The 12,958-nt window shown below is 32.1% G+C and overlaps 2 protein-coding genes across 2 annotated transcripts; one reads left to right on the top strand and one right to left on the bottom strand.

The window, feature by feature from the left end:
• Nucleotides 1–2,898: 2,898 nt before the first annotated feature.
• LOC134229174 (E3 ubiquitin-protein ligase TRIM45-like) lies at nt 2,899–3,816 on the bottom strand. Its single transcript, XM_062710881.1, has one exon. The coding sequence runs from the start codon at nt 3,814–3,816 to the stop codon at nt 2,899–2,901; it is 918 nt and encodes a 305-aa protein (XP_062566865.1).
• Nucleotides 3,817–8,649: 4,833 nt separating this feature from the next.
• LOC134229185 (toll-like receptor 2 type-2) lies at nt 8,650–9,031 on the top strand (the record flags this gene model as incomplete). Its single annotated transcript, XM_062710892.1, has 1 exon — nt 8,650–9,031. A coding segment is annotated over exon 1 (382 nt), but the record flags the coding sequence as incomplete, so codon positions are not given.
• Nucleotides 9,032–12,958: the final 3,927 nt, after the last annotated feature.

Consider the following 12,958-nt stretch of genomic DNA (forward strand, 5'->3'; position numbering starts at 1 on the left):
GGTTTGCCGGAAAACGAATCTGACCTGACACCTTCAATTCCAGCATTTCTGCATTGCACAGAGCTGATGTTCTTATGAGATGATAAATCATGTGTAAACTTTCTCAGTTTAGCGGAATCATGAACATTTTCGGCGATTTGAATGTTTTGTTTACAGTAGTGATCAAGGCTTTGCGCACCTGTAGGCGTGGATCCAAGGATTTATGAATGAATAAAAAGTATGGAAATAACGTACCAATTTTTCTATTTTATACTTGCACTATCTAATTAAATTAATAATAAACAACTAAAAGAAATACAAAAAAAAAACGCGAAATGCTAATAAATGCAGCTGACAATCGTTATTTTTTATATAGATAAAATAAACTAATTATAAAATCTAGAGACAGGACAGAAGAAGAATGAAGGTTGGCAAACTATCAAATTACATCAGGAGAACTGAATTTTGTGAATGAAACTTTTAAAACGTTACCTGTAAATTGTATATGTTATATCTGTGTATTCTACCTGGCAGTGCGCCTCAAAAAGGGGGGGGGGTTAGTCTTGAACATAGTACCTAATGTTTAAACAGTCGCGGCTTTCGTATTTCAAATATGCAATCCTTGTGAAATGAACTTTTATTGGACACGAAGAACTTTGACCCTTTGACCTAGACCTTGGAGAACACATGTGTACATCTTAACCTTTTTTTATGTTTCGTTTCTATGACAACTGTGAGCGACTCATTTCAATTATTTTAAAAGTAGAAATCACTTTGACACATTGCAAGGAAGTAACATTGAAAGTTTCAAAACGATTGCTTGAGTAGTTATTGAGAAAATCGAAATTAAAGAATTTTAACATTCCCCTGGTTTTCATGGCAATAATCGATTATTTGAAAATTTTAAATGCAAAGCGCACAACTATATAGATACTAATCATTAAAATAAAAAGAGTTTATGACGAACGTTTAAGGACCAGACACTCACGGACAAAATTCGTCACTTACTTGCACCAGGTTTCCATGGCAACGGTAGACATATTGGAACTGAACGACCTCACTGCACAACTACAACCAGTGATCGTCCTTTGGGGAAAATTTCAGGAAGATTGTCCCAGCCATCTCCGAGAAACAGCCTGGATAAAAAAAACATGCGTACAATATCAATATGTCGTCCCCGACTTCGTTCGGGGCGACATAATAATCTTTACCAACAGAATCAGTAGAAGGTCTTCTGTTGGAAACGGAAGACCTTAATGATAAAAAAAAATAGTTTTTATCGTGTACTAAGAAAGTCATAAACCAGAAAAGAATCCTATGATAAAAAAAAATAGTTTTTCAAAATCGTGAAAATTTTACTGTAGATAAATTTTTAAGAAAGTCATAAACCAGAAAAGAATCCTACCTTAAGACACCTTTATTTATCAAGCTATAAAAGAAGGGTTTTTTTAATTATTTTCATCAATTTTGTAAAGAGAGAATCTATTGTCATAAACATCTGGATCAAAATCGTGAGAAAAAATTTGAGAAAATTATTGGTACCTGATTAAACATAACCTCTTTATTAAAGATAAGACAACATTGAGTAGAGGAATAGAAGATGTCATTTTTTTGTAAAGTAAATGAAAGAATAATCAAACAAGTTATAAACACAAATAAGAGAAATCAAAACATAGTAAACATTCTTCTCAAACAATTAAGACAAAGAAAAACTCTATAAACATATTTCTCAAACAATTATACAATATTTATTGAAAATGTAATGTACATGATAAAAGTATTTCTCAAAGGAGGGTTTGTTATTCTTACATAATATACAGAATGCGATTGAAAAGATGGGACAAATGTCCTTGCCAACAATACTTCTTTGGGGATTTAGTCATTGAGTCAAATTATTTAATATCAATCCAAGTGTATTTCAGTACGTAAAAATACCAAACAACTTACTTATTTTCTTGGGTAATTCCTCCGAGAACTAATAAAATTGCGACTGACACTAGAAACTGCGCTTGCAAAACAAAAAGAAAAAAACGCATAAGACTGTTCTATTTAAAGAAGATGTGCCAAGAAAAGGTGCCATATACAAAACAGATCAATACCCATGAATATCTTATTATCATAAACATGTTTATTCAAACAGCTTTATTTTCTTAACCTTTTCAGTCCCGAGCTCAGCAACAAACAAATTATCATTGCTATCTATACTAAGGTCATATGGTTCTTGTAATTGACAGTTTGAAATATACAGGAGAAAGTATCCGTTCCGATCGATGATATGTATAACATGTTCACTTAGGTCAGCAATCAAAATGTGACACAAGCTATCTGTGGTTATACCACACGGCGTGAATTTCGATTTTGATGGAAAATTTCCTTTGTATTTAAATCTTAACTTGCCCATCTTATCCACTACGACCACCTGGTCTGGAACGGAATCACTCACCACTATATCAAAGTTTTTGTTTTCTTCGATAAACCTTGGACTACCATATAAAAATTCGTCTCCGTTAACGTATTGTATTTCTTGCACGGCTGAAGAGCCACTGTAACGGACTACTTTACAATGCCCGTGGTCATTATATGGATATGCCGATCTCATAGCAACCAGTAATTCACCTGTGGAGGTAAAGCAAATCGCTAATGGATTCCAATTATGAAGTGAAATTAAACTCTGTTCTTTGTTGCTCTTTCTTAATATTATACATTGAATCCAGCTATTGATATATACTAAATATTTTTCTTTTGTTACTGCCAAGTCTAATGGCATTTTTCTGGGCCCAGAATAGATAGAATCCAATATTTTACCCTCTATGTTCATATGATAGATGGCTTGGCTTTCACAAAAGATAAAAAATTCGTTTGTGTTTGGAATACACTCTATTCTGTAATTTTTACCATTACCAAGGGTTATGGTTCTTATTACTTGAGGTTCGTCAATGAAATTCTTGTCTGGTTTTCTGAATGTACTTGTACTATGGGTTGAACAACTCTAATAACTTCTCCTTGAATGTTAGATTTAATTGTCTCTGGAATTTCACCAATCATTTTAAACAGTACTTGTTCTGTAATCTCAACTGGGGTAAAATTTGGAACTGTTAGTTCAAACGTTGGTGGTATATTGATAAAGTCTTCATTTCTGGAAATATAATGGATAAGTTTGGATGAATCCATGGAAGATAGAATGGATTTTTTTTCGTCTATAGCTGACTGTATTAAGGATTGTAGCCTCTGGAACTCGCTTTTTAACGTCAACAAGTTTTTATTATCTTGACTGTATCTTTCTTTCAAAACATTCGCATATCTTCTGATGACATTTTCTACAAGCCTATGACATTTTTCACCAAGATTTTTTATTGATTGAGTTCTATCTTCATGTTGTTGGAGGACATTTGATGTCATTGTTTCTATTTCAGATAAAATTGCATCATACACCGGTGCGATTTCAGTTTCAAGTTCTAGATTGTCTTTTGTAATTTTGTCCTGTCTGGACTTGTATATTTCAGAAATTGACTGGACATTGTGACTTTTATGTGCTCCAGAGTTGAGGCATTTCAGACAGAATGGAGAATCGCACTGTTCACAAAATTTGTCACATTTTTCTTCGTCATGGAAGCTACACTGGGGTGGTATGACTTCAGATTTTTTAAATTTGAAAGTGACAACATCGTGTTTCATGTCAGGATCAGATATAACATGGTTTCCTACACAGATTTTACATAGGTTAACTTGACAGGAATTGCAACAAGTTTCAGCAGCAGATTTTCTGTCTTTTCCAGGACAAAGCTGACACCGTTTTACATCTTGTGCTTGGCCTAACGGATCATTGAATGTTGCCATGATACTTCAAAACTGGTTATCTTGAATTCTACAATGTAAATACTTCTTAGAGGAATAAAATCTCAAAACAGATAGAAATACAGGTTTCATTATGTATTATATTATATGATATTCCGATATTTACTTACCGTCGATTAAGTTATTTTGCCGTCTCTCAAACATGGCACCACATTTGTACTTTAAGCACAACAAGGATCTCAGATTATGCTCGAAGGCTTTAAATTTACAAACAATACACCATACGACTATAGAAAAACACAAAAGCCAAAATTAGCAGTGGTAAATTAAATCAATGCCTTAACATGAACTTTGCTATAAAACATTGGTTTAGGCAGGTATTCATCTGATATCTGTCAATATTACAAAGAAAACCAGAAAAGATATTCTGAAAAAGAAAATGTTTTTACAAAAGACAATTCAGAGTAAATGTGTGAGAAAGTCTTATATATTTTGATGACTGTGCCGAGTTTGCACTTCGTGGATTTAGCTCTTTAATACTTTCTGAGTCTTCTGAAAATAAAATTTGAGTAGTGCTTAAGAAAAGAGTGATCAAAAAGTAATTATCATCTATGAATTTAAATATAGCACGATTCTTTAAGTCAAACACTCTTTAAGGTTATCCAAAACTTTGATGTATTAGAATAAATCTGAGGGGAAAAGTTAATAGTATATGAGAAGAAGAAGAAGAAGAAGAAGAAGAAGAAGAAATTTAACACGAGCTTTGAAAATTCCAAAGGAAAAACGCCGAGTATCTATTTTTTAGTAAGAAAAACCATCCTATGTGAGTGATAACGCACATTAGGCCCAATCAATCAGGTTGACGGAAAATTATTTTTTTCTCAGTACAAAAACAAAAACTTACGATTGGTATGAAATATGATTTAAAGAAGTTAGCAAAATGCAGCGCAATAAAAGTTTATACATGTATTTTCTACAAAGAAAAGTCATCATATAACGAACAGTTAATTAATACGAACTGCTGATTTTGAACGACGCTATTTAGCTGTTGAAATATCTGTTATTTCAAGCACTAGATACAGTACTAATGCTGTATATAAAATTCAAATTGTTTTACTCCTGACAAAGTGTTTGGAACCTTTCATATATCAGTGTTCTGCAAATTATAAAACACTAGGGGTTCAAGGTAGCTCTTATCAGATTTAGTGAGAGTACAGAGGTATAAGGTAAATTATTCACGGACATGGTAAACAGAAAAGTTATGTTGGGTTTTACTTTTCGTCACCCTTCAATATCTATGGAAATAAACTTCAATCTCCTTTGAATCCATTTAAACTTAAATAAGTTTATCTTTACGACATTATTTTCTGCAGTCATTTAAGAAATAAGATATGATTTTTAGAGTTTCATTGGAGTATGAGATGGAGTCGGTCACGTGATCAAATTCTATAACGCCCGAAGGACTTACTTTTATTCGTTTATCTCAATATTCACAATTATAAACAATTTATTTATTTCATAAATGTGGAGTTCTGGGTTTCTCAAAGACATACCAAAGGGTTTATTCCTTTTTATGTATTATCTGTAAATACAATTGTCAGGTGAATTTCCTGACGAAAAAGACATCTCTTCATGGGTATTTTTACATTTACGTACAAGAAAACCTTTTGACCATTTAAATGCCTAAGAGATGCAGCCCGATCTTCATAATTAGAAAAACGTGAGCCAGTATTTGGCATATTGTAAAATTAAATACATTGTATCCGAAAACTCCCTAATCTTTAAATGAAATATAAAATTTCTACCCGTAACATTTACTCAGTTTCTTTGCATTTGCGTTGATAACAAGAAGAATAGAAAAACAAGAGGCCAGGGGCCAAATCGCTCACCTGACCAAATCATCTAGGAAAAAAACAAATCAGATCAGAACTGAAAAGTTTACTGAAAGGGGGGGGGGGGCTTGAAATTAATACTACTTTAGAATGCCTTCATATTAATACAGCATATGACTTTTTTATGGCCCTGAGTGCCGAGTATAGGTCTAAATTTGAAGCCCTTCATCGGCATATGGTGACGTCACCATATGAGTGAAAAATTCTCGAGAGGGACGTTAAACAATATACAAGCAATCAATCTGAGTCTCATTTAATTATTTTTGGATTCCATAATCTATAGATTGTGCAAGTGATTAATCTTAATGCTGATCTAATCAGGATATCCTTGATAAAAATAACAATAAACCCCAGTTCAATGATGATTAATTTACCTTCGTATCGTCCTGTCTGGACTGTACACCAATCAATTACTTGTTGATGAATAAATAATTAGATAAACAAATAAACAAATTATTACAAAGATTCTGAGATAAATTCAAATAATCATTTGCATTAATAACCATCTTAGTCCTTTTAGTAAAATTTTAGAGAAACGTTTGTGATTAAATCTTCTAACGAACTCTTCTAGTTTACAATGATCATATCATTCAACCCCTCTAGTCCAGTTCCCAGAATTTGTTTTAACTTGTTATTTTTTTCTCATATAAAATCTTTCTTCAAGTCATATCCGCCGTTGCGTGCAATCAAGAATTGGGGTATGCTGAATTGCTTTTTAACTTTTAAAACACACACTACATGTACGAGTATGAACACAATTATATCGTTTTCGTCTTTTATTTAAATTAAAAATACAGAGAATAAAAAGTAACAAAGAATTCTTTTCTATTCTTTATACTTATTGCGAATTTACACTATCTACCTAAGAGTAAAAAAGAGAACGCTTTATGATCGTATGAACTTCTTTTGCAGTTTGCAGTGTGGTTGTTATTTCATTCCTCTGTCCAACAGCGCCATACACGGACGAATGTGGCAACTTTGGAGTTCTATGGAACTGTAGTGGACTTAATGCAGACAGAATCCCCGAAAAAATACCACAAAAGTTACGAAACCGCTATGGGATTTTGGATTTGTCATTTAATAGATTTTCTATTTCAACAGAAATGACGTTTAAAAATCTTGCTGGGTTTTCTGTTGTGTCATCCATAATCCTTAATCATAACAAAATTACAAACATCGAAAATAAGACCTTCCATAGACTTTCTAGTTTATGCAGTCTAGATCTTTCAAGTTGTGAGCTTGTTAAAAACGGAATAGAAGTTGAAGCTTTCTCCTATATACACAACCTAAAGTTCCTTCGACTTGATCAAAATAATTTCCAGTCAGATGGATACCCGGATGTTGCCCTTTCTGCAATTCAGTCATTATCGAGTCTTCATATCGACATTTTCAGCGGATTTTCATTTACAGCACCATTTGAAAACTTAACAAACTTATCTGAATTAAAGTTTCATATTTTGAATGATTTAAGCTTGGCAAATACATCATTTTTAGGACTCCGGCGCTCCAACATTTATCGCCTTGATATGTTTTTTCATGGTCACGTATTTTGTGACGTCACTGAAGATCTGTTTTGTTCCTTTCCATATCTAACAGAAGAGGTTACAATTGACTTTGGTGGGAAATGTGACATTACTCCGGCCTTGCGCTCTCTTAAATGTTTCCAGCATCGAAATATTGGTAAAATTTTTATGGATGAAAACACTAAAGATCTTGAAACAGGTGTCATAGTTTTAGATGAGTGGTTGTCAGAATATCTTATCAATGTCTGTGCCAGTACCTTATCTTTGGTTGGCAATGGCATTAACTATATCAATTTTCATATTGACAATACAACTTTTTTGAATTGCCTACAGTATATAGATTTAAGAAGAAATCATTTGCATGGTGTGGATATGTCATACTTCTTTACTGTGTTATCAGCTCCAAAAATGGCCCACAACCCTTGGAAAACCATATAAATGTGTGTTGCAATGGCCCACAACCCTTGGAAAACCAGTTGAGTATCTATAAATATAATAGATCAATAATCTCTATAAATATAACACTGTCGAAAAATCTTGAACTTCTAGACATTTCGAGAAATTATATACATAATGTAAAAAGATGGACACCAAGTTTCAAACTTATCGGTGTAAGATTACAAAAATTGTACATTCAAGAAACAAATTTTTTTCTGGCATACGTCGACCAATTTGATTTTCCCTCACTAAAAACTCTCAACATATCGGGTAATAGCTTTGAAAAAGTACACTCAGATTTATTTCAGCATTCTCGAGGAATTCAGAGCTTATATGCGATTGGCATGAATCTAAATTTCACAGAAAAATCAAATTCGAAAAATATATTCAGAAATCTAAAAAATCTTTCTTCAATCGATTTTTCAAGAAACAAATTGAATTATTCACCTTTCTCTCTTTTGAAAGACCAGCATCATTCTTTAATAAAAATAAACTTAGACAATAACAAATTTTCAAACATTCCTGACACTTTCAAATTTATGCAGAATTTGAAATATCTGCATTTGCGATACAATTTGATATCGGAGTTCTCAAATAATGACCAAAATATCATTAAAACATTTATTGCAATATCAATTTTTATAGAAGGCAATCCGATTTCTTGTACCTGTTCAGCTATTCAGTCTTTGAGATGGATGAGAAGTCACAAACATGTATTTTCTGATATTGATAAAACGTTATGCGCAGGGAACCGAGTACCTGTCAACCACTTATTTGATAATGAACAAATCTGGAAAAAATTCGATAAAGAATGCCAAACTAAATAATGGCTTATTTTCTCTGTAGTGTTGATCTTGATTACTTTGTCTGTACTTATTATAGTAACTGTTTTACGAAGATACCGTATACACGTGGAATATGTTATACTGCGACTTAAAAACAGATGGAAGGGTGTACATTTACAGAAGAGAGAAAACAACTACATTTATGATGTATTTGTGTCTTATTCTGAATAAGACTCTATGTCGATTGTTCATTCTTTGTACCAAAAATTAAAAAGTTTGAACATCAAGGCGTGGCTTAAGGATAAAGATTCAACTCCAGGAAAATGGGAGGCAGAAGAAATAGTGAAATGTATAAATGAAAGTCGAAAAGTGTTGTTTGTGATCACCGAATGTTTTCTGGAGAGTGGTTGGGCCTCATACGCCGTCCAGATGGCGGTTACTCACGCCTTCCATAACCAGCGTCAGAGTTCCATTGTTGTCATCATCAAAGACGATATACCGTTAGAGAGACTCCCGAACGATATCAAAAATATATTTTGGTGTATTGAGTATTTGAGGTGGCCTACAGAACGTGAAAGCGATGATTTAATAATGGTGGAGTTACCTAATTTGCTTAGAGGTATTGATGTATAAATACAAAAATTGGATATGTAGAATAATTATATTAATACTAATATTAAAAATGTACATTTAGATGTATAACAAATTACTTTAATCAATTTTAATTATTATACTGAAATTAATGGATATACACTGTGCTATTCAAAATATATGCTCGATGCAATTTTACCCAAGAAGTTCTATCGTCCAATTTCTGTTACATGCATTTTTTTTTCTTAAGATTTTTTTTGTAACTATTTATTTTGTATATCATTTGTAGAAAAGACGGACTTTGAAAAAAAAAATTAATTATTCTTAATGATAAAACGGTTATGATGATGGTATGATGTCGATGGTTTCAAACTTTCTTCTTTGTCTCAACAATTAATTAAAGTGTCAAATATCCTATTCTTTTAAAAGTATTTTCAAACATTAGAAACATAAAATATAAAATATGATGTTTAAAAATACTTTGGAATTCGATTTCAATTTTTTCTTCAATGCTGTTCATATAAATAGACAAAATATGAACATCATACTCTACGCTATATTTTTAATAAAACATATTACCAGGCTGTGTTGAATATTTGCATTTATATATAAATTTAGAGATGATAACATTAGTATAAAAACAGTGATGCCCCTGTATCCCTTAATTTAAAGAGACACCATCTCGGAAGAAAGAGAAAATTGAAAAAAATAGAAGACTTTTTTTTGCATGACGCTTGCAAATTAAGTTGACTGCCGTCACGAGAAAAGGGCCCTTAAGGTCAAATTTTCATAAATTTACTTTTTGGTAAATTTTGATAGCCGAACTCTTTCTGAATGCAAATATACATAAATTTTGAAAATATCTCACTTTTTCAGTATTTTATAGGCATTTTAGTAAGGCGCGCCTAATTAACTTTGACGTTACTCGCTGAAAACGTAGTGACGTCGACTGCGTCTAATTCAATTTCCAAAAATTCTTAAAATAACGATATAGAAATAACTCAATCTTTTTGAGAATTATAAACTTCAGAAAATATTTTTTTCCTGGCAACTAGTATGTGACTATTTCTAAGAGATTTCATATTTTATTACTATTTTCATACTATTTTAGAGCAGATCTAGTAATATCGTTAAGGGGGATGTGGGTCTAGACAAAATCTAGGAACGATTTATAATATGTATTTAGTAAGAAAAATAATACTTGTTTAAATCCATACAAATTATTCTTTTAATATAAAATAATCTAACTCAACTTATAATATATATAAAGCACCTGTAACATATAAACATTAAAAGAGAGAGAGAGAGAGAGAGAGAGAGAGAGAGAGAGAATCCCAGAAGGACACCGCGCGCAAAACGGGACATCCCCTCGCAAAAAAAAAAAAAAAAAAAAAAAAAACTTCGATCCCGATATTAAAAAAGAAAATTATTTTCTTATCAGTCATCAAAATTCATCATTCACTAACCATCACACACACACGTAGCTTTTTTCCCTATAACTGTTAGGATAGGATCAAAACACCATATATGTTCTGTATCACCGCAAAATGAGAAATACATGTAAATGCAGATACGCCAAGGTATGTAAAACTTGTTTTTAAAATGTTTATTCCGTTTATAAAAAAAAATATGAATGCATGAATTTAATTCATGTCCGCTATTTCCATGAGAGCGAATTTTTTAAGTTTACTTTTTTGAATATTTTATTAAAAATGTTTAAAACACTAAGCTTCAATTATTTATACAAATTATTTTCTTCGCCTGTCTTAGTTATGGAGTAAAAACAATATAAAGACGCAAAGGATGTTGACAAAGGATTGTCTTATGAATGGTTTATATACCGTACCTTAAATTGAAATTTTCTTTGAACTTATACCTAACTTTTGAAACTTTTAACTTCTTATTTTTTTAGTAAATCACACTTAAAATCGGTCACAAATATTTCTACACATTCACCTTTTTTTTTTTGAGACACCCATACCCTATTTCACTTGAACATAACATTTGTATATATATTTTTTTTTACAAGGACCGCTACTATGATCTCAAAAAATGATTTATGTTCATTGTATAACTTGATAAGAGATGGTTAATTGCACTGTTCTTGTCTCTTTTTTTTATATATGCACACTAATGAAATATTACGTCCAACACACGTTTGGTTTTTTTGTATGAGGCGATGCGGTAAAGTAATAATCTTACCTAGTTATTAGTTCAAAACATACTACTTTATCGATATATCGAAATTCAAAAAAAAATATATGACTTGATTTCGCCTGCCCCCCCCCCCCCCAACTCTGTGACGTAGCATCGTTTGAAAAGAGTGTGGGGGATAGCCAGAATAAAAATTCAATTTACCATAAAAAAAAACTCGAATTCAGTTTCGCCGTTGGGGGGGGGTGTTAGTGGGTTAGGTTCAGACTTCTTGCAGTATCATTTTTTCTTAATCAAACATAATACACTGCCTTTTGTCCTATTGTGCACTAATTTGACTATGCTGCAACAAAAAAAAGGGGGGGAACCGGACTTTCAATGTAGCCCCCCCCTCCCCGATGCTACTTGCTGCGACTGTAATATAGACAGTATTTTACTTTCAGTGCAAAAATATTTGAGTTTGTTTATTAATTCCTTTCCTTAGAGTCCTTTTAGGATTATGATATAAACTTCAGTATTTCGATTTCAACGGTAATTTAATGAATGTCGAGATATGCTGGGTATTTAGATACATGTAAATATATCAGAGTTGAAGATTTCAGCGTAAAACGAGACTTATTTACTTCATATCAAAAATTCCGTAGTCAGTGAAATATATTTCACGCTCATTAAAGTTTTGCACGAACGTCCTTCTTTCCGCAATGAACATCACCAGTGCTTAAATTTATTTTTTCATCATTCTAAAATTAAGACTTCTTTCTTTTGGAAATTACACCCATAACCACTTGTCACATACTTTTTGCTATTGCACTGATTCTCACAAGATGTCCCCATATCTGACATTTAAGCCAGAAATTTGTACGTCTTTTCGCTAGCTGCAGAACTGTAGCTCTCAGAAGAAAATATTTGACAGAGAACTACAGTACCACCCATTTAAAAAAAACTGTTTATTTATTGCGCACAAAAAAGTGCGCTGTTTCTCTATTTATTTCAATGCAATCTCAAATATTACGTATTGTGTGTTCCTAACATATTATTTCACTGCTTTCATAACAAAACATCGCTTAGAATTGTTGATAGCCCTCCTGGCCCTGAAATTGAGATCATCAAAAATTTCGTGTATTTATACTGCCATTTTGGTTTGAAAGATATTCCGTCCAACATACTTCGTGCAGATGTCAACTACGAGAGTACTTTATACATGTAGAGGAGTAAGGCATTTTCTTTTAAATCTATCTTTTTCGAGATTGAGGTTAGAATTTGGATGAATTAATCCAGAACTAAGCGCAACTTTTTGTGCGCAATAAATATACAGTTTTTACCATGGGTGGCACTGTAGCTCTCCGGTCTGCCGGATTTTTTCGGAAAGCTACACTTCTTCAGCTATCTTTTCGCTTAATCTATAGTGGTTTTTTTGCCCTGGTTTATAAATATCCTTATTCATAATATCACTGTCGATGTAATATTATTAATTCTTAAAATTGGGTATTATGTTTTTGGGAAAAGTCTACAATAGCTGTATTTAATTTCTAAATATATTGCAATTCAGTTTCGAGTGGGATTTCATTCATTCATTTCATCGGAACAATTTAAGAAAATTGAAACATGTATTTATTGGATCATCTTAAATTAGTTTTTGAAACAAAATTTATATTTAGCAAAATTTTCATGGCATTCCCATCTTCCGTTTTTTTTCCCCTTAGAATATTCTCTTACTGTTGATTTAGTAAAGAATTATTTATTGTTGATGTAGAAGGTTTAATTGCATCTCCCATGTTACCAGAATATATATCCAGTCAAA

Source organism: Saccostrea cucullata, unplaced genomic scaffold (genome assembly GCF_032062105.1).
Source record: "Saccostrea cucullata isolate Sc308-1 unplaced genomic scaffold, CSIRO_AGI_Scuc_v1 ctg14609, whole genome shotgun sequence".
NCBI classification, from domain to species: Eukaryota; Metazoa; Mollusca; class Bivalvia; order Ostreida; family Ostreidae; genus Saccostrea; species Saccostrea cuccullata.